This window comes from Atta cephalotes (genome assembly GCF_000143395.1).
Source record: "Atta cephalotes unplaced genomic scaffold scaffold00009, whole genome shotgun sequence".
Lineage (NCBI taxonomy): Eukaryota > Metazoa > Arthropoda > Insecta > Hymenoptera > Formicidae > Atta > Atta cephalotes.
The window spans coordinates 3,065,572-3,087,460 of NW_012130073.1; the positions used below are offsets into that span (position 1 = coordinate 3,065,572).

General features: G+C 31.8%; 3 protein-coding genes across 3 annotated transcripts in view; 1 reads left to right on the forward strand and 2 right to left on the reverse strand.

Annotated features, from left to right (window-relative positions):
* The first annotated feature begins 695 nt into the window (after positions 1–695).
* On the forward strand, positions 696–6,736 carry LOC105627500 (TGF-beta-activated kinase 1 and MAP3K7-binding protein 2). The gene is made up of 9 exons (XM_012208780.1): positions 696–803; positions 2,160–2,667; positions 3,585–3,959; positions 4,373–4,597; positions 5,200–5,348; positions 5,430–5,523; positions 5,600–5,863; positions 6,558–6,614; positions 6,711–6,736. Exons 1-9 carry the CDS (start codon positions 696–698, stop codon positions 6,734–6,736), a joined length of 1,806 nt encoding a protein of 601 aa, XP_012064170.1.
* A 317-nt stretch (positions 6,737–7,053) lies between these two features.
* Positions 7,054–8,207, reverse strand: LOC105627501 (pre-mRNA-splicing factor Syf2). Its single transcript, XM_012208781.1, has 4 exons — positions 8,112–8,207; positions 7,760–7,900; positions 7,390–7,685; positions 7,054–7,306 (listed from the first exon to the last, which is right to left on the reverse strand). Exons 1-4 carry the CDS (start codon positions 8,205–8,207, stop codon positions 7,141–7,143), a joined length of 699 nt encoding a protein of 232 aa, XP_012064171.1. The 3' UTR covers positions 7,054–7,140.
* Positions 8,208–12,060: 3,853 nt separating this feature from the next.
* The window catches only part of LOC105627630 (nardilysin-like), a 15,667-nt gene continuing 5,838 nt past the window's right edge, over positions 12,061–21,889 (reverse strand). Inside the window, exons 7-17 of the mRNA XM_012208908.1 lie at positions 17,250–17,441; positions 16,963–17,062; positions 16,212–16,416; positions 15,891–16,096; positions 15,630–15,800; positions 15,204–15,538; positions 14,590–15,090; positions 14,289–14,439; positions 14,045–14,178; positions 12,653–13,031; positions 12,061–12,534 (exon numbers count right to left, since the gene is read on the reverse strand). Of these exons, the coding sequence (XP_012064298.1) occupies positions 12,061–12,534; positions 12,653–13,031; positions 14,045–14,178; positions 14,289–14,439; positions 14,590–15,090; positions 15,204–15,538; positions 15,630–15,800; positions 15,891–16,096; positions 16,212–16,416; positions 16,963–17,062; positions 17,250–17,441 (2,848 nt within the window). The remainder of the gene's footprint in view (positions 12,535–12,652; positions 13,032–14,044; positions 14,179–14,288; positions 14,440–14,589; positions 15,091–15,203; positions 15,539–15,629; positions 15,801–15,890; positions 16,097–16,211; positions 16,417–16,962; positions 17,063–17,249; positions 17,442–21,889) is intronic.

Genomic DNA, 21,889 nt, shown 5'->3' on the forward strand with positions numbered 1-21,889 from the left:
CGGGTTTATAAATAACGATAAGATATGCCATCGAGAGAGAAGAGAGAAGAGAGAGAGAGAGAGAGAGAGAGGGGTGGAAGGGAGTGGAAAAGCTTCCGTCTTTCCTGCTTGGCATGTCGAAGGAGCAATAGGAAGATCCAAGTTTCAAGAGTAATGCACCTGCTGAAGTCGCCTCTGAAAAAGAAATAATGTGCACGATCGCACATCGCTCTTTTCGCACATTTTCCGGTTGTCAGGTTCCACGATCGCTCTCTCTCTCTCGTTTTTCCGTCCTTCCTTCCGTCGCACATCGACTCGAGAGGAGTCTATCACCGATTATCGCGATTTTCATCTCACGCTCGACGTCGAGATCACTCCGAGTCAGAGTCGACGAAGAGTATTCGATCTGGATGCGGCCCAACTCGTCGCATCCAATGAATTATAAAATATCCACGTTTCTGGGAAAGCTTCCGGATCGCGTTATTACGAGCACTCTTGGCTCGTTCTCTCGTCATCGCGACGGTATTACGGTCATATCGCGAGAGACGGGGCGGCGTATCCCTCTTGGCGCGCGTTATTAGCATAAATGAGAGCCCAAACGACCAACCCGACCACTTTGTATCGGTCCGACAGTAAGTTGTAGAGGACCGACGACATGTAACGATAATATACCTGGCACCTGCAGGTAGGCCCTGTCAGGAGGATGGGGGCCCATGATGGGGGAGTGCCACTGCTCTAACATCACTATCATGCAGCTGTTCCACGAGCTGAAGCAGCAGTTCCCCGCGCTCCCTGATCACGTCGTCTCCCAGTGCATCGCCCAGGTACACAGGTGGCCTTTGTCCGTTAGGAGTGTGGCCCTATTAAACCGACCCTCGAAGTCTCGAACACGAGTCTTCTCAAGAGACTCGCTCAACTAACTTGTAGTCCCTAGAGATTCTCAAGTTAGAGAATGAACACCATGCATTTGGTTCGCCATATTTTTCAGGACTTTTGCTTAAGATAGAAGCATCTGTTTCTATATTTTATATATTTATCTTATTCTATCTTAAACAGGTTCTAAGAAATATGGCAGACCAATTAGAAATTGTTCAATTTCTTACTTGAGGAACTCTAATCGTCCCTGGTCGCCGCATAACGACTAACCGTCGGTGCCTGCAACGCGATTTCCGATGTGCGATTTAACAAAGATTAATAATCATGTTCCTCTCTCCTTCCTCGCCTCTGCCATGCATCGCTAAATCCATTTGCACGAGCGTGGAACCTGTGTGTATGTTGTTTAAGTGTGCATAGGTCCTCTCCTAGAATTACCGGATGTTCCCTTCGTCATATTTGAATTAATCAATGTGAAAATCATTTTTCTTCGACAATAACGTTCAGATGTGTTAAATTTCAGGAAAGGAAACAAACGATGAAAGTTACATTCTACAATGGTATAATGTATTGGACTTTTTAGAATTTTACTTACAACCTTAGCAAATAGATTATATACGGAAAGAAGGATTTTACTAAAGTATTTAAAAATTTAAGTAGATACAGATCTGAAAATAATTTGTTGGATCATCAAAATAATTACGTAGAAAACTCAAACTGATTGTTAGAATGTAAAATTTTAAAAAAGTCCATCAAAATTATTTTCAGAACTGTATCTACTTACATTTTCAAGAACTTCAGCAAAACTATTCTTTCCATGTACTAAAAATTGAAAAGATGACGTTCTTCATATCGATGAAAATTGCATTTAAATTAGCCAAAGAGAAAAAGATTTCGGCGCATAGTTTGCAAAATTGAACATATATATATATATATATATATATATATATAAATTCACATCAAAATATTTAAACACTAAAAATCCGTTTTGACCGAACAAAAGATTTCTCTTATTTAATTAGATTTGTTCTCACTGGTCGAAATTCATATTATAATTGTTAGCCAAAGAGATTATAGTCAGATGGAACATCCGGTTTTGACATTCTGGAATATTATAAGTCTTTCCTAGCATACACATGTCTAATATAAGCGATTAACTGTAAGCGATCGCGCGATGCGTTCCTTTCGGAAGGCGGCCCTCGAAAAGAAACACGGATTCGGGACGTGTTCCACGGGTGTCTCCTAAATCGGAATCAACATCGGGGACAATCGGCGGCAAGCTGACTCCAGATACGTGTGCGTTGCAGAACAGTCACGACCGGGAGACATGCGCGAGAAGCCTGCGGGCCACCCAGGAATCCCGTCCGTCACCGGGCGCGTTTCCACCCCCAGCCCCCAGTATCGGGATGCAACAGCCGCTATTGCTGCAGCCGCAGCAACCGCAAGCACAACAACGAGAGCAACAACTCGCATCGCAACAGCGTTGCTGTATGCCCGGTATGCCGATGAACCAAACGGTCGCGAGCAACGTCAGCGTCGGACGTCCTCATCGACCGGCGTCGTTGGACATCGGTATGAGCCGTCGCTACCCTCTCATAGGCTGCACCCGCACCGCTGCCGCCGTCGCCGTCGCAGCTGCGACGCCGGCATCGTCCAGCGGCGTCGCCACCCCCTCGTCTGCGCCGGCTGTCTGCACGTCGCGCGGTTTCTTCGACGATGGTTGTTGCACCGTCAATAGTAACAGCAACGGCAGCAATGCGCCACCCGGCTTCGAACTCAACGTCAACGTCGCCTGCAGCCCCGCGGGCAATCGCGGTACGGAAGACGGACGTTGTCTCCTTGCTGGAATTGATATTGTATTTGCACTATTTAACGCTGAACATTCCGAATTGTAAAGATTGTGCATTGAAAAAAAAATATATTAAATCTTAATAAATCGTTTGAATAGTGTCAACTAAATATTTACTAAATATAAAGATATATTTATTTTGTACAAGAACCATTCATTTGATTTAATTATCATTTCTTTTATTGAATAAATATTAGTTGAATAAATATTTATTTACCATAAATAAATATTAGTTGGCACTGTTCAAATAAATATTTAAAATTTAATATATTTTTAGTGTGCGTAATATTTTAGTAAAAAGCATGGATATTAAAGGAGACTTATTAGAATTGATAATAAAGTAAATTGTTGTTTTTCGGAAAGAAGACAGGAAATGTAATATAAATTGTAATATAAATTGCTTACAATAATTATATATTAATGAGCGTTAAATATGTGATACGATCCAGCAGCGTACTAAGAATTAGATTACAACAGCAATAGACTAAGAATTAAATTACAATAGTATCAAATTAAAAGAGATTGCGGAATGATAATATTTTGCTGACGACTATAGGAAGAGGTAGAAGGACAGGATGCAAAAGAATAATTGCAAGCGAAAGCAGATTGTATAGCAACGCGATACGTTCTTCTTGAATCTTGATTTCTTGCGGCACGCTTGTTTATTACAGATATTATTAGAGACAATTCATTTTAATCGCGCTCATAAGCTTCTGTCGCAATCGCTGTTCAGATGGACCAGTTCGCAAATTAATTGACCTCGATTGTATACCGTCGACTTCTTTTGATTTGTTTCAATTGTCTAAAATTATTCACGAGATTTAGCGAAAAATATATTTCTTTTTAAAAGAATGATTGTCTAATCGTGATTTTATATCAGCAGATTTTCGAACGGCACCGACGATCGGTGTCGGTAAACGAAACGATCTTGTCGTCGTGCCACGGCCTCATTATGCCGAGCCTCTGTTAGCCATCGGGAAGTCCGAGACGCAAATCGATCATACGCGAAGTTATACGTCGGTCAGTTTGACCCTCCGGCCACCCTCCTCTGAACCGCAACCTCCAATCGATATCAGGTCGGAAGGATCGAGTCTGACCTACTCGACCTCGTCCTTGGATCCACGTGGCTTTCAGAGCCGTCTGCAGATCAGCATTGGTCCTGGAAACGTCGGTAGTGTGGCGGCGGCGAGAATCAGACCACCTATGGCTAAGCCGTTTATACCGCCGCCGTGGGCTCAAAACCCACTACGGTCGCCTGGTATGTTCTTAACTTAAAACACTTCAATTCAATCCAGACTTAATTTGGAGGCAAGAATTTCATTCGTATTTTAAAAAAGAAGTTTTATTGAGAAAGAAATATTATATTATATATAAATATAAAATGTTATATCATAAACTTTGAATATAAAATATATTATATAAAAAATGAACATTATTAAATTTATATAATATTTATGTAGATTCTGTGATGAAAACACGAAACGTAAGCGTACATACACGAAGTGTTTCCAGACGTCTGATTCTAATTTTAGTAAAATTACAGTTCAACAAAATTAAGAATAAAATCATATTATAAAAATATAAATCTTTAACTCTAGTTAGAGAATTTTTTTATTAAAATTGACACGAGATACGGGTTTATTTAATACAGATTTGCTATTTCGTTTTCAGAACTTTCTCTAGAACCGCCTAACCAATTGCCAAGGCCTACGACGACGATGAGCGCACCGACTACTCCCTCCATACCGCCGACAACGAATATTATCCCGGGTTGCAGCCTTCCCACAACACCATCCGGACCCACAACGAGCAGCGGCGTCGGGCCTCTTAACGCCGTCTCTTCCTCCCTCGGGGATCACATGGCTTCCGATCGGAATCGATCGCCGTTGTGCCAAGGTGAACCTACGGATCAGAACAGAATGATATCGTCGTCGGCGCGCGTCCTCGTCGCCGCTTTCGCCAGCGCTGCAGAATCGCGCGCACGTGTATATTTACCTGGAAGTCACTCGGTCGCACGTACTACGCCCACGCATGCAACGCCGGGAACGATATTTACGCATTCCTGACCCCACGCTCCGGGCTATACATAGCCCGCGCGCGCTCGCGGTTACAACTACGCGGACCACCTGATCCGGTTTTTCTGATCGTGAGAGTCCGACGCGTTCCCTGGGCCATTACATTAAATGCCATATACGTGAACTTTTCATTTTTTTTTTAATTAAGAATTAAGATTAAGAAGCACGATAATGCTGCAGACACAATGCGGAGAGCGCGACTGTCAATCTATGATGCAGATGCGATAGCTGATGAAATTGTATATCTAATCCGTTGTCATCGTGATCGATAAAGTACTAATGAGGCGAGGCGATATGTAATCAAATTTATGAGTGGTCATTCGTGACAAAGTAGAATTAGAAAATGATTGAAGTAAAATCTGGAATTGTTTGACTTGTTTGATTGATGTACATGCTAATTAAAATAGTCTTTGGAATTTTTAGTGGAGGAGCACCAAAAGAAATTAGTCGCGGAGCAACTGGCTAGGAAGGAGAGGCTCGCCAAGGAGCTCAGGGCTGAGAAGGGACGACTCGAAGCGATGAAGAAGGAAGTGCAGGCATTAACCCGACCGGATCCCTTGATATCACCTCAAGTACGTACAATTGCAAACGATAATCGATCATTTTTTATGCATTTTCTCTTTTTTTTTATTTTCAATGCGCGATTTTTCCAGGAGCTAAAAAGAAAACTGAAGACCGAAATATATATGCTACAGGTCGAGTGCGACAGATTGGCCATAGAAGTCGATCAATGGTCAGACAGACGAGGTATCTATTTCCTATCACGTTATTGTGTACATACAAAGTTTGGTAGAACTCGTGGCGAATAACTTGTATTTTCCAGTACCATTGGGCGAAACGAATGAGGAGTTTTATCAGGGCATTTATACTGGCCAGTCGTTGCCGACAAGACCGTCGAATCTACAACCACCGCGTTTACCGAGTCAACCACCGGCATGGCGATCGGAACAGCCGGCGAATGACAACGACCGGGAGGAACGGGATGAGCCTTCGTGGGTCTGCACAATGTGCACTTTCGATAATCATCCATTGATGAACAAGTGTGAGGAGTGCGACATGCCGAGACTGTTGAACCGCAGCAGTGCAGGTATAAGTTCCGGCAAACCGACGAGGAAGTTGCCGTCGACCTCATTGTCATCGTAGTGATAGTGAAACCGTCCTGAACATTATTCCAACCATATGAAATAAAATAACTTGTCGCCTAACAGCATGCCGACTTTTGATATATCCTTTGTGGAAACTCGTGAAGATCGTCTCCTGCGATCGATTACACTAATCGATTAGATTTTGAGAATATTATGAAGCGCTAAAATGAAAGTGATATATTTTTTATTCTATTATATTTAAAAAAAAACTTTAACAAAGTGTGAGCATATGCTATTATAACTATGTTATAAAAACTGTGTACTTAATTATAATTAGTTACATTAATCATGTTAATAAAACATAATAAAAGAGAAGAGAGTTGCTCTGTTCTCGTTTGTTTGTTTAAGATATGTGTGTGTGTGTGTGTGTGTATTTGCTGATTTTAATCGCACTTATTTGTATAAATTAACATTTACAAATTACATTTTTTTAATATGTTTTTAATATGTTTTTATAATGTTTTAATATGTTTTTAATAAGCTAACAACATTGATATCGCATTGATATATATATTTTTCGACGAAATACATCTTTAAGTCTAATTTGAGGTAAGGAAAGAAATTTATGCATAGTGAATTATACGTAATATTGTTTTACTTAATTTTGCAACAATGTTTATAGTCTGACATTTTCAGGGGAGACGCAAGATATTCATATACGAGTAACTCATCATCATAATTTTTCGCCACGGCGTAAGTATTTCATATTGATATTTTCAATCAAACGAGATTAATATTTTGCAAATGTAATAGTTATTTACACTGCAAAAATAAATATTACTTTTCCAGATATAGTACACAGTTGGGTGGTATGATGCGAACTGAATTAGAAGTTTATAAAAAACTGTACATACGTATAAAAAAATTAAATTAAATAAATTTTGTAGGGGCTAAGCGATTGTAATAGAACACATATGATGACTAATGTAATAATTTAATTTAATTTTTTATTTATGATTAGTATACATCACGAATTATTAGAATCGTTAAATAGTTTATCCCGGTTTTTTGGCGATTTATGTCTTTTCGAAGCAATTTCTACGCATCTTTAGAATTTCGTATATAGCAGAATAATTATAGATGCATCGCCAATAAGAGCAAAAGGTACATTCGATTAAATATCATAAAATTCTTTTCTCCAGATTTTTATTTGTATAAAAAGTCATCATATAATACATAAAATACAAGTATTTGTGATAATTACATCAATGGTTTTTCCTTATATAGCCGTACCCCTCTCCAAGTTTAATTTCGTTTCCCGAGTATACTCGCCGTAGAATCTCTCCAGTTTCTGATTGAATCTGGCGTTACGTTCGTTGATATAATCAATATCCGCGTCATCATTATGCATTCTACGCCTGCTGTATTTCTCCCGTTTTGCAATCCTGCAAAAAGAAAAACAAAGTAATTTCATCAAATTCGAGACTTATAAAGCTTATACAATTTCAGGCCTATAAATGTAACTTACTGCTTCTCTAGATTGGTGACCATTTTATCTATCGCTTCTTTTTTGTCTTCGTGTAAACCGTGTAATATTGTATTTGGATCACCATAAAAAGCAGGGCCTAATTTTTCCTTTGCTTCTTCATATGTTTCCATATTCGGTTTAATATTTTTCACCAGTCTGTTATAAGAACGTATCGCTGCTTGTTCGTAATCTGAAAAACCTGGATCGGGATTCTGTTTGCTTTTCTTCTTTCTAGCTATTCTTTCTGCTTCAGTAGCATCAATGTTCAATAATTTTTTCCGTTCATAGTCTTCACCCTGAAGAATAAGTTAAATAGATAAATAATTTTGTATAATTTGTCAAAAATAAAACATCTGATTAATCATGATACCTTAGCTTCTGCCTCATTTCTAGCAGCTTCGTCTTGCATTATCCATTCGGCCTGTCTTTTGCGGGCTTCCCAATTGGTAGGCAACTTGTTCCTCTTGTCTTCCTCCACCACTTCCTTGTGATTCTGCATTCTAGCCTCATTCTATTAAATCAATACGCTATAGACAAATCATGACGATAAATTCCAATAACAAGAACTCTTAATTAATACTAAAAAAAAAAACAATATTATTCATAAATAAATAAAAGGAAATGTCAATAAATAAAAGGAAGAAATAAGCAGTTTAAAACGTCAGAATGAACAAAATGTCTCAGACAGGTTACATTTATATTCTAATGCAAACTTCTCTTACCCTCTTGGTGTGGAGTTCTTTAAGTCGTTTCAGCATTTCCCCATATTTCGCCGTCGCGGATTGTGAGGACGATGAACTCGACGCTGCTTCGTCCATCGTTGATTGGAATAAGACACAATTTTCCAAACTCAAGCCGAACGTCAACACCAATCAATACAATAAATGGCGACTTGACAAAATCAGAAAGAGAAGAAAACTACTTGCGTTTTCGTGGTGAAACGCCATCTACGTTCCTAAAATACAGATGTAGAACTACGTACACGTTTATCTTCTATGAAATCGACCGTTGATAAATAAATGGCATAAATTATCGACTGCACGCACGTAATAATCAGATATGAAGTCGATAATTTTCTCATAGGGTAAAAAGTTAGTTTAAGGACTCTGATTCATCCTGTACATGTATAGTACCGCAGAGAGAAACTTGAGAAAGAACAAGGATCTTTTTCTTGTAATCACAAAATGTCTCCGCATATTACTACCCTCTGAGGAACATGGGCGTAAACCAAAATATCTTTTTTTTTGGTGTTTCTGATGAATTATTTTCATCATTGAAATTGTTGAAGTTAGTCTTTATCAATCTGATAAATTTATTTCAACGATTTCAGTGATTTACTTCCAGGAGCATCTGATTTATTTCCATAAGGAGCATGCAAAATTGTTATAAATATACTTTACAAATTATACTTGCTAAAGATGTCAAAATATATGTAAAAATCGTTTAATAATTTTTATATACTTGTAAAAATGATGAAAATTAATCCAAAACATGATCGTGTATATGTATATAATAAGAATACTCAAAGTGTGTACTAAGGGTTAAATAAAATTATTTAAAGTAAATATATTTTAAATAAAAAATATAAAAGAGTTATTTAGTATTTATTTATTATTTTAAATACTTAAGGGTGTCTGAATTACTCTCATTTTTTGCAACTTACTGGTCAAGGCAATTAATTATTTCAAGAAATAATTGTACATTATTGGTTGCATCTTTTTTTGTTATGTTGCCTTGTATGAAGCATTGAATATATAGGCAATGAGTAAAAGATTTCACAAATTCTTGAAAATTTTAAATTTACTGCCACGTAGAGTAATATGCCTATCAACGTCTGTATAATAGATGAGCTTCAGTCGCTAATTTTACTTGGCTGCAAAAAGTATAAAAATATATACGTTACTGATTAATCGACCAAAATGTAATCTGATTTGATATATTTTATATAATAAAATATAACACGATAGTGTTATATTTAATATTTATTTATTCTTATTATGATTCTTTTAAATAATCTGACGGAAAAAAAATAGAGAGAAAAATTTACAGAAAAACTACATAAATTGAGACAAGATCTTAGACATTTTTAATTTTTCGTAGATATTCATAATGTTACTACGAATATCTATGAAAAATTAATGATTTCTAAAATATTGTTTTAATCTATGTAGTTTTTCGTAAAAATTTTTTCGCGAGGATATGTAAGAATTTTTTAATTGTTTTGGGTAGAGGAAGATATCGATATCGACATAACACTTTGTTTTTGAACAATATTTCTCAAACTGAAATCAGAAATAAAACTTGAGAAATATAAATACAACCTATAAAATATCATCTATCAAATAACATAGAAATTTTTATAATTTTGTATGCAATTTTGCAATAATTAACTTCTTTGTAACGTAAGTAAAAATGAGCGTCTGACAAAATGAAATTGACACAATAGACAATAATGCTATTCCTACTTTTTTTTTCATATAAGTCATCTGTATAAAATACCTATAAATGAATCACATTTAAGTTTTTCAAGAACCTTCTTACTTTAATATAAAATTTTTTTTGTTGATTTATATGTATATTGATGCCGTTTTGTAACACGCAAATTTGTAAAATATAGTTTTCTTTTGTAAAAGTCTTCCTATTAAATACACGATGGTTTTCAGCTTAATAAACCTTTTTAGACATTATAACGTAATAATAACATTAAAGATTAAGTTAATTTATGGCTTGTCTTACAGACAGTTATGCTGGTTTATGCTGCACACCGATTTTACATTTAAGAATTTTTGTCCGCTATGGACAAAAATATGACAAATGAAACTTAAAAATTATAAATGAAACTTATTTACAAGAAAATTACAAACATGTAATATTATGAATATAATATAATTATTATTTAAACTACGCAATTTATAATATCAGTTCAATTTAATAATGATAATTGTTATCTAAACATGTGAAAGAGATTTTATGTAAGATTCACGCTAATAATTTGAATCCAATTTGAACTGTTAATCGACCGAGATTGAAAGGAGTGCTCCAGTTTTTGGATGTTGAAAATGAATTTATGTTTTCACAGTATTCCATTATAATTTTGAGACTTTAGCAATTAAAGGTGTAAAAAAAGTTATTTTTATGTATTTATCATACTCAAACTGTATAATGTATGATGTCTTAAAAAAGTTTTATTATAATAAAAAGTATGTTATATTATTATGATCTTCAGCCTTCAAAGAATTTTTTACACAAATTATTAAATCTACGGTGCGATATAGTAAGTTCTTCATTTGTTCTGTAATTATTAATAATTATACGAAAAATTATGAGATTCTCTTATTAATTAAATCTTAATTTTCTTTTTGTGGATACGTTTCTAACATAAGAGAGGGGATTTGTTACATTCGATTCTTTTCGCTATTTACTCTTACTCTATTATATTATCAACGTGGAAGCGGATCACATTTACATGTCTAAATTTGCTCTTTCTTATTTTTATCTGTAATTTTCTATTTCAACTTTACTTTTGTATTTTTAATTTACTTTCACGTAATCTCAAATTTAATAATTTTATTGTTTCTTGTAACGTACACATTTTAGCAAGATTAAGTTAATATCATCTGATTCTAAAATATTTGCAACTACTCATTGCCAATTGATATATTAGTTCTTCCGTTAATTTAATTATCTTAAATAAAAGAACGAATCGCTCGAAATGATACCAAGTATCGTCACTGAATGATACCTAAAATCCTTAAATCAAAGGTCGAAATGTACGCGTTCTTTTATTTTAAATTTATAATAGAAAGATATTATTTCACATTTCAATTACGTTGGCTCTTCCGTATGCAATTCAATTTTATTTTAGATACATTACTTTAAATACAAAGCGCCACTCTGAATGTTAAGGTGTTGAACTATTACATATAGTCAGTTTAAATGAATTAATTTCAGAAATTATAATTGTATGTCAATATGATTATCAGATTTTAATTTAATTTTACTGATTTATTATATTAAAGCTTAATAGTTCTCAGTTTATTTAAATATTCCATATTGCAACGTGCAAAGTATTCTTAACGATATTAAGCATTATAATAATAGATATATCTTATAAAAAGGAAAAAAATTGGGACAATAAATACGAAGAATTGGAAAGCTAATTAAAGAGCCTCTTTATATTGTTCGTTATTATTACATGAAGATTTGGTATTAAATTGTGCATATAATAAATGAAAGAATTATTATTACAATGCAGTTATAATTAATAATGATCAGGGAACGATCATGTCTCAATGCTAAAGAAAATGAGCAGATTAAAGCCGTTTTTTAATGTTTTATAATTAGCGTTTTATATCCATTATATTATTATAGTAGCATCTTATCTGTATATATATAATTTTGAGAGACTCCCTCGCTCACTGGATAAATGTAGAGTTTTTTTTTGTAATCTTCCACGGACTGATCGTGCTGCTGATCGTTGATGATGCAATTCAAAGCAAAGTACCGTAATTTCTTTGCTTTATCTATAACAATTAATTATTAAAATTTTAATTGTTTTAGCAATTTTAAGTTTAGCAATTTAAAAACAAAAAATAAAGGCAAAAATAATGTCATAATATCAGATAATAAATATATATCGATAAAATTTTATCAAGACATGAAAAAAGTTATCTACTCACTACTTGCTTCATTGACTTCTTCTTTCTTCGGAACAGTACCTGCCATTTGTATGCTCAATTTTCTAAAATTTTTTCCATTTAGTGTGTGCTCTTCAAACCATTTTCTTATCTCATCGATTTTTATGTCTTCTAGTGCAAGTTTTTTCTTCTCAAATCTATTAAACATATATTCAAACTTCATGATTTCATTCCAGTTTCTGGCAACTTCACAGTATATATCCCAATTTTTCTTTATTGATTCCTTATAATTATCAAATTTCTCTTCTGACATCTCATTCAAAATCTTTTTAAATGATGTGAGATATTTCTCTATACTTTGATCCATGTACTCGATTGTATATTTATCTGCCTGAGTACAAATGGTAATAAAATATCCTAATATTCCATTAACATTTTCAATGTCGCATAACATATATTCAAACTCTACGTCAGCTAGCTCAGCATATAAAGAATCTTTTATTATGTACTGAAAAAAAGGAAAAAACACTTTATATCAAAGTTATTCGCATATTTCATTCTCTTTTAAATATGAACGTAAATCAGTGATTACGTGTATTCAAAATAATCCAAACAATATTACTTACGACTACCAGTTCGATTAATACCGATAATTTAATCGACATAACATCAGCTTGATAATAATTTGTCACTATCGATTTTGAATCAGATTTATTGATAATTTTCAGCTTGCAATAGCTTGTGCCCAAGGGTATCTGAGTCACTCTCATTTGTAGCAACGTATTATTTGTCAACGGATAGCATTTAATTCTTTCGAGAAATTGCCTTACATTCCTGATTGCAGCATTTTCCGTCATGTTGCCTTGTATGAGACACTGAATGTATAGAGTTCGAGTAAAAGATTTCACAAAGTCTTTAAATTCTTTGAATTTAATTTGATGTAGAGCGGTGTGCTTATCAACGTGCGAATACTGGATGAGCTTAAGTATCGTTAATTTTACTTGGCTGCAAAAAAAAATACAAATATATACGTTATTAATTAATCGATCCAAATGTAATGATTTAATATATTTTACGATATTGTTATATTTAATATTTATTTATTCTTATTAATTATTTTTTTATGTAAGAATTTTTTAATTGTTTCAAATAGAAGAAGGTACCGATACCGGCATAATACTTTGTTTTTGAGTATTTTTTCTCAAACAGAAATCAGAAATAAAACTTGAGAAACATAAATACAATTATGAAGTATCTTCAAATAACATAGAAGTTTTTACAATTCTGTTTGCAATTTTGCTATAATTAACTTTTTATTAAAGTAAACAAAAATAAGCGTTTGACAAAATGGGTCCCGGAACTGACACAATAGACAATAATACTATGTATTCTTATCCTTTTTTTTTTCATACAAGTCATTTATACAAAATACCTATGAATGTGCATATATACGTTTTTCTAGAATCTTTTCTACTTTAATACTTTCTACTTTTCTATTTTATAAAATTTTTTTTTGTTGATTTATATGTATATTTTATGCTGTTCTGTAAGACGCAAATATAAAACGCGCTGTTTCCTTTTTGCAAAAAGTCTTCCTATTATACGATGGCTTTCATCTCAATAGATCTATTTGACACTATAACGTAACAATGTAGAGATTAAGAATTACCTTATGGTCTGTCTTACAGATGTGCTAATTTATGCTGTACACTAATTTTATATTTAAAAACCATGCTTTAGAAAAAAAATATGACAGAGGAAAATATAAATAAAATTTATTTAGGAAGTCACAGACATGTAATATTATAAATATAATATAACGACTATTATTTAAACTACGCAATTTACAAAGGAAGGCAAAAATTTTATTTTCGCACTTGTAACATTCATTTTTAATTAATTTTGAATACAAACAATTTCCGAGATAGGGATCTCTCTAAGAGACCGATGTCAGTAACTTTCTCCTATTATGTTATTTTATAATTGTTGTAATTATGCCGATAATAAATAGCCAATACCTGACAAGTTTCACAGGATCTGTAAATACGTCATAATACATCTTGAGTCGTCGCACTCTAATAATTTCAAATAACTCTTTCATAAAAATGAGAGATGGATTGATCATATATTCCGCAATAATCTTCAACAAGAGCTGTAATACAAGCATTTACATACACACACACACACACACACACACACACACGCGCGCATGTACAATAATATATCTTAATATGTACTCCACTGCTTTGAACATATACTTACTGGCATTTTTTCGTTAAATCCGTATATTTTTATTGTAATACCCTTCTCAGTGGAACTAATCTCACAATCAATCCCCGCTGCTTTGGCTGGATATAATTCTTCGTCGAATAGAAACGATAATATATCACAGTACACATCCATTAGAGCTGCACTGATATTTCATTAATATTAATGTATTTAAAAATTAAATATAAATAATTATATAAAAATCATAGTGTTCGTATAAACTAAAAAATTATTGTATAATGTTATAATAGTATAATATAGTAATCTATTACAATGTTACGCTTTTTATGCTTACTTCTTTGGCGACAGAAGTCCCATAGAGGGAACAAAATGGAAATACATATAGCATTTTGGCAAACAAATCTTGGAATACGGATGATACCAAAGCTCCATCATACTACTACTTAATAATTTTACAGGATATTTTGGAACTTTTGCTGGTATTGGTATTAAAGAGAAATCGCTAGGAAGGAATATATTTGGCAATGGTAAATGAAAATCTTGCAAAGGTTTAATTGATTTCCAGCGTTCGATCCATTCTCTTGATATATTGATGTTTGTATACTCTGCTTCCGACCATTTTTCGACTTTATTTAATTTAAGATCAAAATCTTTATGGTAAAAAATCATAATATTCACAGTCTCTGGCGTCAAATAATTTAAACATTTTTGTATATCTGTTGCATTGTATTCGAAATAAAGCTTATTTCCGGTTATATAATTGCGCGACGGATAGATATGCATACTTCTAGACAAATGTATTACATCAAACTGTTTATTATCTTCAGCGGAAAATCTAAAATGATTCCCAAATATAAGCATTCATATATCCATTTTCTCTTTCTCAATCATTCTTCATATATCTAGATATTTCTAAAATTAGTCTATCTAAGATTTAATATTGTTTACCTAAAATCATTTTCCGTAATCTTATAAATCTCATCGTAAATTCTTTTCTGCGGACCTTCTTTCTTTAATAAATTGATGAAGGAAAAGATCGTATTTAAGAATTCCTCTAGATATTGTAATTTCTCATAGAAGAAAACCGTAAGATTTAGTAATGTATACATGGAGGTATGCATAAAACTGCTTTCATTGTTACATGTTACTTCGCAATTCCATTTTTTGCGTAGATAACTAGTTAAAGAACCTTTTCCTTTATGCTCAATAATCCATGAAATATATTGATGTGGTTTACTTTTGTAGAAATCGACAAGCGAGGGCATTGGCCACGTTATTTCCAACTACAAGAGACAATTTTTACTTTACAGATATTTCTATGAATTTATTTAGTATAATATTTTTATATTTTGAAATTCAGTTTTGTTCACATACTCGGTTGAAATTATAGATATTGCTAATTTTATACATATTTTGGAAAGCTGGAGTAGCAAAAGAAATACCATCTTTAAATTTGGTAAAGTCGTCGGGAGGCAGCCCATTATTTGGTACGTTAAAAAAGCACTTAGTGACATTATTTTCCAATGTATCCAGTGGTAATTTTGCCTTTAGAAAACATATTATATATTATGACTTAAATATATTGACTTAAATATATTAATATTCTATGATTCTTGTCACAATTTAAATGATCACCTGTATAACAAATTTTATTCTGTGAGCACTGTAATGGCGTGTCTTGAATTTAACGATTTCTTCGTACAATATGTTATCATCTATATTATCGTATAATTTTATAAAATTGTCTTTAGGAAACTTGCTAGGTGGATGAACTGGCAGCGCAAAAGAAGAGAACAATTGTTCTATTCTGTTCCTATAAGCTAATGAAGCAACTCGTAGCTCTAAAAATCGCATGTAAGTATAATGTAAGTACATAAACAATAGCATATAAATATATCATTATGTGAATTTATAAATTGTTTGTAAATTGGCATCACAATTCTGAATTATGTATACCTGCTTCTGCCTCCGCTCGCCATTGTTTAAAGTTATCTTTCTTTAAAGGTTTAATTAAAATTGCAGCCAAATGATCAAGAGCTGATAACAAGTACTTGTTTTTTATTTGAAAATAAAATATTGTATTCTCGCATTCCGTTGAGACATAAATCAAGCTATCATACTTGCTAGTAAATGCATTAAAATTATTATCAGAATTACTATTCTGCAAATAAGATAATACTTATACACACTACATACAACAATACAACAATAAATGAATTTTATGGAATCATATGTTATATGATAATACTTCTGAATAATTTTCGGATCCCGTATAATTTAATAATTTCTCAAAGTAATATGCTATGCCTGGATTTATAAATGAACTGCTGAAACAACCTGCCCCCACACATAAGCTACAGTATGCCTGTTTAAAAATACATATCGTTATACAGGATAAAATGGAGGAATAAGTACATCAATGGAATGATCCGTAATCATAATTTCAATTGTATTTCGAAATGAATCTATTGAAACTCTTCTGCGTATAGCTTAGGAAACTAAATTTTAAACATTTTTAAATTTCTCATAAATGAAATTTCTCATAATACTCTTAGATTTTAAGAAAAAAGATACTTTTCATGATTCTATAAGTCTAACTTCACTATTATAATTCTAATGAATTTTTATAACAGATCAAAAATAAAAGGAAAACTTATGCTTGATATGGATAAATCTTAAAATAAACTATAGATTGTCTTGTTTGTACCATTTCTTCATCTTTTTCATTTGGATCTTGGGAAGCACATGTTTTTGAATGTTCATTGGATATTAGCAACGCTGTGAAACCATTCGGTAATTGGATGACTCTAAATTTAAAAGATAAAATAAATAATAAAAAATTAAAACTTTAACGGAGAAATTTTCTTATAAAAAAAATCTAATTCTTCCTTTCTTATAAAAGATGCATTGTAATGTTTTTGAAAGTTTGCCATACTAATATTTCTTACGTATTTCCATCGAAATCAAATCGCTGAATATTTGTTCTCGTCTTACCTATATCCTTTTTTGTCGTTTTCCGATTTGACGGGTGGCTCTAAATATTCAACTCGATTTCGCTTTTCGTTTTCAACTGTAAACTCCATCTCTGACATTACGTTAATGTGCAGAAAATCAGAATGAAAACTAAGTCGATCGGTAGAGTGTAATCCGAAAAGAAAGAAGGAAAAGATCTTGCGTTTTTTATTCCTTTTTAATAAACTTAGCACAGTATTATAATCGATATTTTAAAAGATACCTTTTCCTTGCTTTGTGGCACTCGAATAAAGATCAATATATCTTATATGTATGTATTGTAAGCAAAAAAAGTGTAGGAAATAAAAGCAATGTCGTCGGTCGTACATGTTTACTTATTTAATTGTGATATTTACCCTGCGATGTATAGCCAATATTAATAGAGAAATTTGATTTTTAAAATTGTCTCAAGTACAATTTCTCAAAATGTCTCATAAACTAATCGCAGGATTGTATCGGCTGCATCTTAAAAAATTTACTTAAAATGATGTTGAAATAAGAACTACCTATATAATGATAAGATTTAGTTTAACTTAATTAATAACTTATTGTTGTCCATACCCATAAAGAGATTTTAGTGTCTTATTGTATTATTGATATGCAAAAATTAATATTAAATTTAATCATTATTAAATAAAAAGAGAAATAAACAAGATTCTTATAAATACATCATAATTAATATTTTCACAAATAAATGTGTTGTGATATAAAAGAGTTTACAATCAGGAGATGTAATTTCGATGCTAAATAAATGCGCGAGTCCGGACCATTTATTTTTTATTTTCATTATATTATTATTGTTGAAGTATCAACAATTCTCAGTGGGCATTCTAAGGGCATTCTGGATTTATAGGAAAATGTAGAGCTTTTTTTTGTAATCTTGTGCCTGTAGACATAGTTGGTTACAGGTTATATTTTTCGCAATATGTATATCTCTCGCGATCCTTTGTATAATATCTATATATAACAATAAATTTTTTTTGTAATTATAATTGTTTCTGTTTAACTTTAAGAATAATTCGATAATAAAAAAATGGAAGACAAATAAGGTTAAATCAGAAAACAAATTGACATCCACTAAAATTTGATTATAAAATTAAATTATCAACTCACAATTTTCTACCCTGACATAACAATCCTCTGGATCATTTTCTATCAAAAGTAATCAAAAGTGCTCAATTTTCTGATATTACTTTTATCTAATATACTTTGCAAAACATTCTTTCAAATCGTTGATTTGTGTCTCCTTTAATTCAAGCTCTTCTTTCTCGCATCTGTCAAACATGTATTTGCATTCTACGACTTCATTCCAATTTCTTTCAAATTCTCTTTCAAAATTGTTATCAGCATATGATGTCCTTGGCTTCGATGATTTTTTTTTCTTCTTGATACGATCCAATTCTTCTGAGAGATCTCTTCCAAAATTTTATTAAACGATTTGAGAAATTTGAAAATTTTATTATGATTTGAAAATTTTATTAAACGATTTGAGAAATTCGTTAATGTACTGTTCCGCCTGTATGATTGTAAAGCATTTATTTGTATAAATATCAGCAACAAATGTAAAGTTCTAATTCCATTGTCATTTTTAAGAAAACACCCAGTACTATCTAATTGTTTTTCAAATTCTTGCTTTTCGAATAATGGTAATTTCATTATTAACTAAAATAAATACGGATTGATATAATGGCTGAATAAAATTAATCGTAATAATCAAAGATGATATTCAAATTGCATTTAATTTTTAATACAAACAAGTATAAACCGATATTGCTATATATTCAAAATATATAACGTTAATTATCGTTAATATCGTTTACAGTTCGATTATCAGTTCGATGACAATTTAATCGATGTGACATCAACTTGATAATAACACCTCATTGCGGAAACTGATGGAAATTCTCCAAAATCAAATCTTTCGAAACTTTTTGACATCTAACAGGTTGCCTAGATTTATAATTATATCAGACATGTATTATGGATACAAAGCCTTACAATCAATTATTCTAAGAAATTTCCATATAGTTTTGGACACATCAGAATTCTCCGTCATACGTCTTACACGAAGCACTGAACGTACAGATGCTCAGTAAAGTAATGTGCAAAGAAGACCTTCGAAATAGGTAGTATATTTAGCTAGTATATAGTACAGTGTACTTATCAAGGTGTAATGGACGAATTTTAGTATATTTAATAATCTCATGTCCCTGCAAAAAAGTTTGGATAGGGTAAGACAGTCAATACAATTTCAAAAGATGATACAATTCTGAGCGAAATAAAATTTGAATTCAATTTTTGAAAATTCAAATTTAATTTTTTCCTGTTTAGTACTCTTAATAATTAATGATATAATATAACAATAAATAATAATTAATAAATATCGTTAATTCTAATCATACTTGATATTATCTGTATTTTGATTTGTTAATATACAATCACAATACTAACAAGATAAATTCTCACTCAATATAATATTGCAAGCAAAAAAATAGTGAAACTGAGTACAGCAACTTTGTAAATATGTATGATAATGAAAATATTTCGTCAAAATTGCAATATTTTTGCTTATTATTAGATATGCAAATACAATTCCTAGCAACATGCAAGAAAAAGATTAATTAGATGAACAACATAAAAGATGAACAAATATTTTTACACCATTATGGCAATATAACGGTAAAAAAATTGTTAGCAAATGGATTACACGGATTTGCTTTTGCACAAAGTGTCATCTGGAATTATTGTAATTATGCTTGATAATAATATAAACTGCCAATTATATACTTGACAAGATTCCAAGATTTATTAAACGTATTGTAATAAATTTCAATTTTCATGCTTTTTGAAAATTTTAAACAATTTCCTCGTAACTGTTGGATAGACTCTGATGTGTTGCGCAATAATGTCTAGCAAGAGCTACATATAAATATAACAATATATTGAAATTTTTTGTTTATAACTCTTTCTTTGAAAAAAATACTTACTGATTATTTTTTCGCTAAACCCATATATTTTTATTGCAAAATCTTTCTCAATGACAATAATCTTATAATCAATCCCATGTTGTAGCTGAATATAATTGGTCCGTCAACAGAAATTTCAATATTTCGCAATATATATTCATAACAATTTACTGAAATGTTAATATTAAGTATAGTATTTAGTATAGTAGTAATCCAACTATTATATAGTTGTATTATTTTTTAATGTTATTATTTACTATTTCGATGATTAAAGTATCAAAGAAGAAAGTAAGTTTATGTAACATTTCGATAACTTGATATCCGGGCGATACCAATCCTCCCGATATTCTTTTACTGTATAATTTTAGGGATATTTTGAAACTTCCGCTGAAACTACTATTGAAGTGAAGTTCTTAGGAAGGAATAGATTTGGATATGGAAATAAAACTCTCGCAATTACTTGGATTTCCAGCAATTGATTCATTCCTTTGGTATCTCGATGTCTATGTATGTATCTTGTTTTCGACCATTGTTCGACTTTATTTAATTCTCGAAAGGCTCATCGAAAAACATAATATTCACGATCTCTGGTATAATAATAATTTAAACATTTTTGTATCTTCCGAAAATTACTAAAATGGTTGCCAGTTTTCGAATAGTGTTCCATTGAAGTCCGACGGTCCGTGCACTAATGATTAGATGTAATGTTAAGTTGGAAATTGTGCCAGTGAATTATGTAAAAAACTTGTGTATAAAAATGCATTTATATCCATCGTGCCATTATTTAATCGGGAATGAACTGTATTTCGATACATAATATTTCGATATATAACCCAGAAGATATACAAAAATGTTTAAATTATTATTATATCAGAGACCGCAAATATTATGTTTTTCAATGAGGCTTTCGAGAATTAAATAAAATCGAACAATGGTCGAAAATGAAATACACAGACATCAAGATACCAAAAGAATGGATCAAATGCTGAATAGTCAAGTTATTGCGAGAATTTTATGTACATATTCCTCTGACAATTATTGTTATCAAAGAGTATTCCAAAAGGCAAGTGAACAACAAGATTCACGGAACGTTAGCAATAAATTCTGATATGTCGATAATCCGCTTTTTGGTATCTCTAAAGAAAATACCAAAGTATTTTTAAAAGCTCACTATGGTTAAATATAAAAGTAATAGAGAGCATTATGTCTACAAATTCTCCCCAATTCTTTTTTTTTAATATAACATTATTCGACAAAAAATGCCTTTTTTTCGAGCACCAGAGCAAGATCAGTCATTTTTGTGTGCCTTCCAACAAAAAATACAGTACAGCACAGTACAGATCATCTCATCTTTGTTTAACATTGAAAAATGACAAGGATATAATGATCCATTGTGTCACAACATGTCATCTGTGTCACTTTGAAAAAAGACATATTTTTTTTATAATTTTTGTTAGAAATAATCAGTTGTTAAGAAGAAGACTCTTAATACGAGTAGAGAAAGAGAAAGAGAAGAAGAGAGAGAGAGAGAGAGAGAGAGAGAGAGAGAGAGAGAGAGAGAGTAGTAGTAGTAAGTATATTATATATATATATAATTAATAATAATATATATACTATATATATATTACTTACTATATACTATAGTATATATATATA

Coding starts and splice junctions, on each gene's coding strand:
- LOC105627500 (XM_012208780.1), top strand. CDS start 696: ATGGGGGAGTGCCACTGCTCTAACATCACTATCATGCAGCTGTTCCAC. Junction 804..2,159: donor TCTCCCAGTGCATCGCCCAG/GTACACAGGTGG, acceptor TGTGCGTTGCAG/AACAGTCACGACCGGGAGAC. Junction 5,524..5,599: donor TCAATGGTCAGACAGACGAG/GTATCTATTTCC, acceptor TGTATTTTCCAG/TACCATTGGGCGAAACGAAT.
- LOC105627501 (XM_012208781.1), bottom strand. CDS start 8,207: ATGGACGAAGCAGCGTCGAGTTCATCGTCCTCACAATCCGCGACGGCG. Junction 7,901..8,111: donor AAGAACTCCACACCAAGAGG/GTAAGAGAAGTT, acceptor TTGATTTAATAG/AATGAGGCTAGAATGCAGAA. Junction 7,307..7,389: donor GTCACCAATCTAGAGAAGCA/GTAAGTTACATT, acceptor TTCTTTTTGCAG/GATTGCAAAACGGGAGAAAT.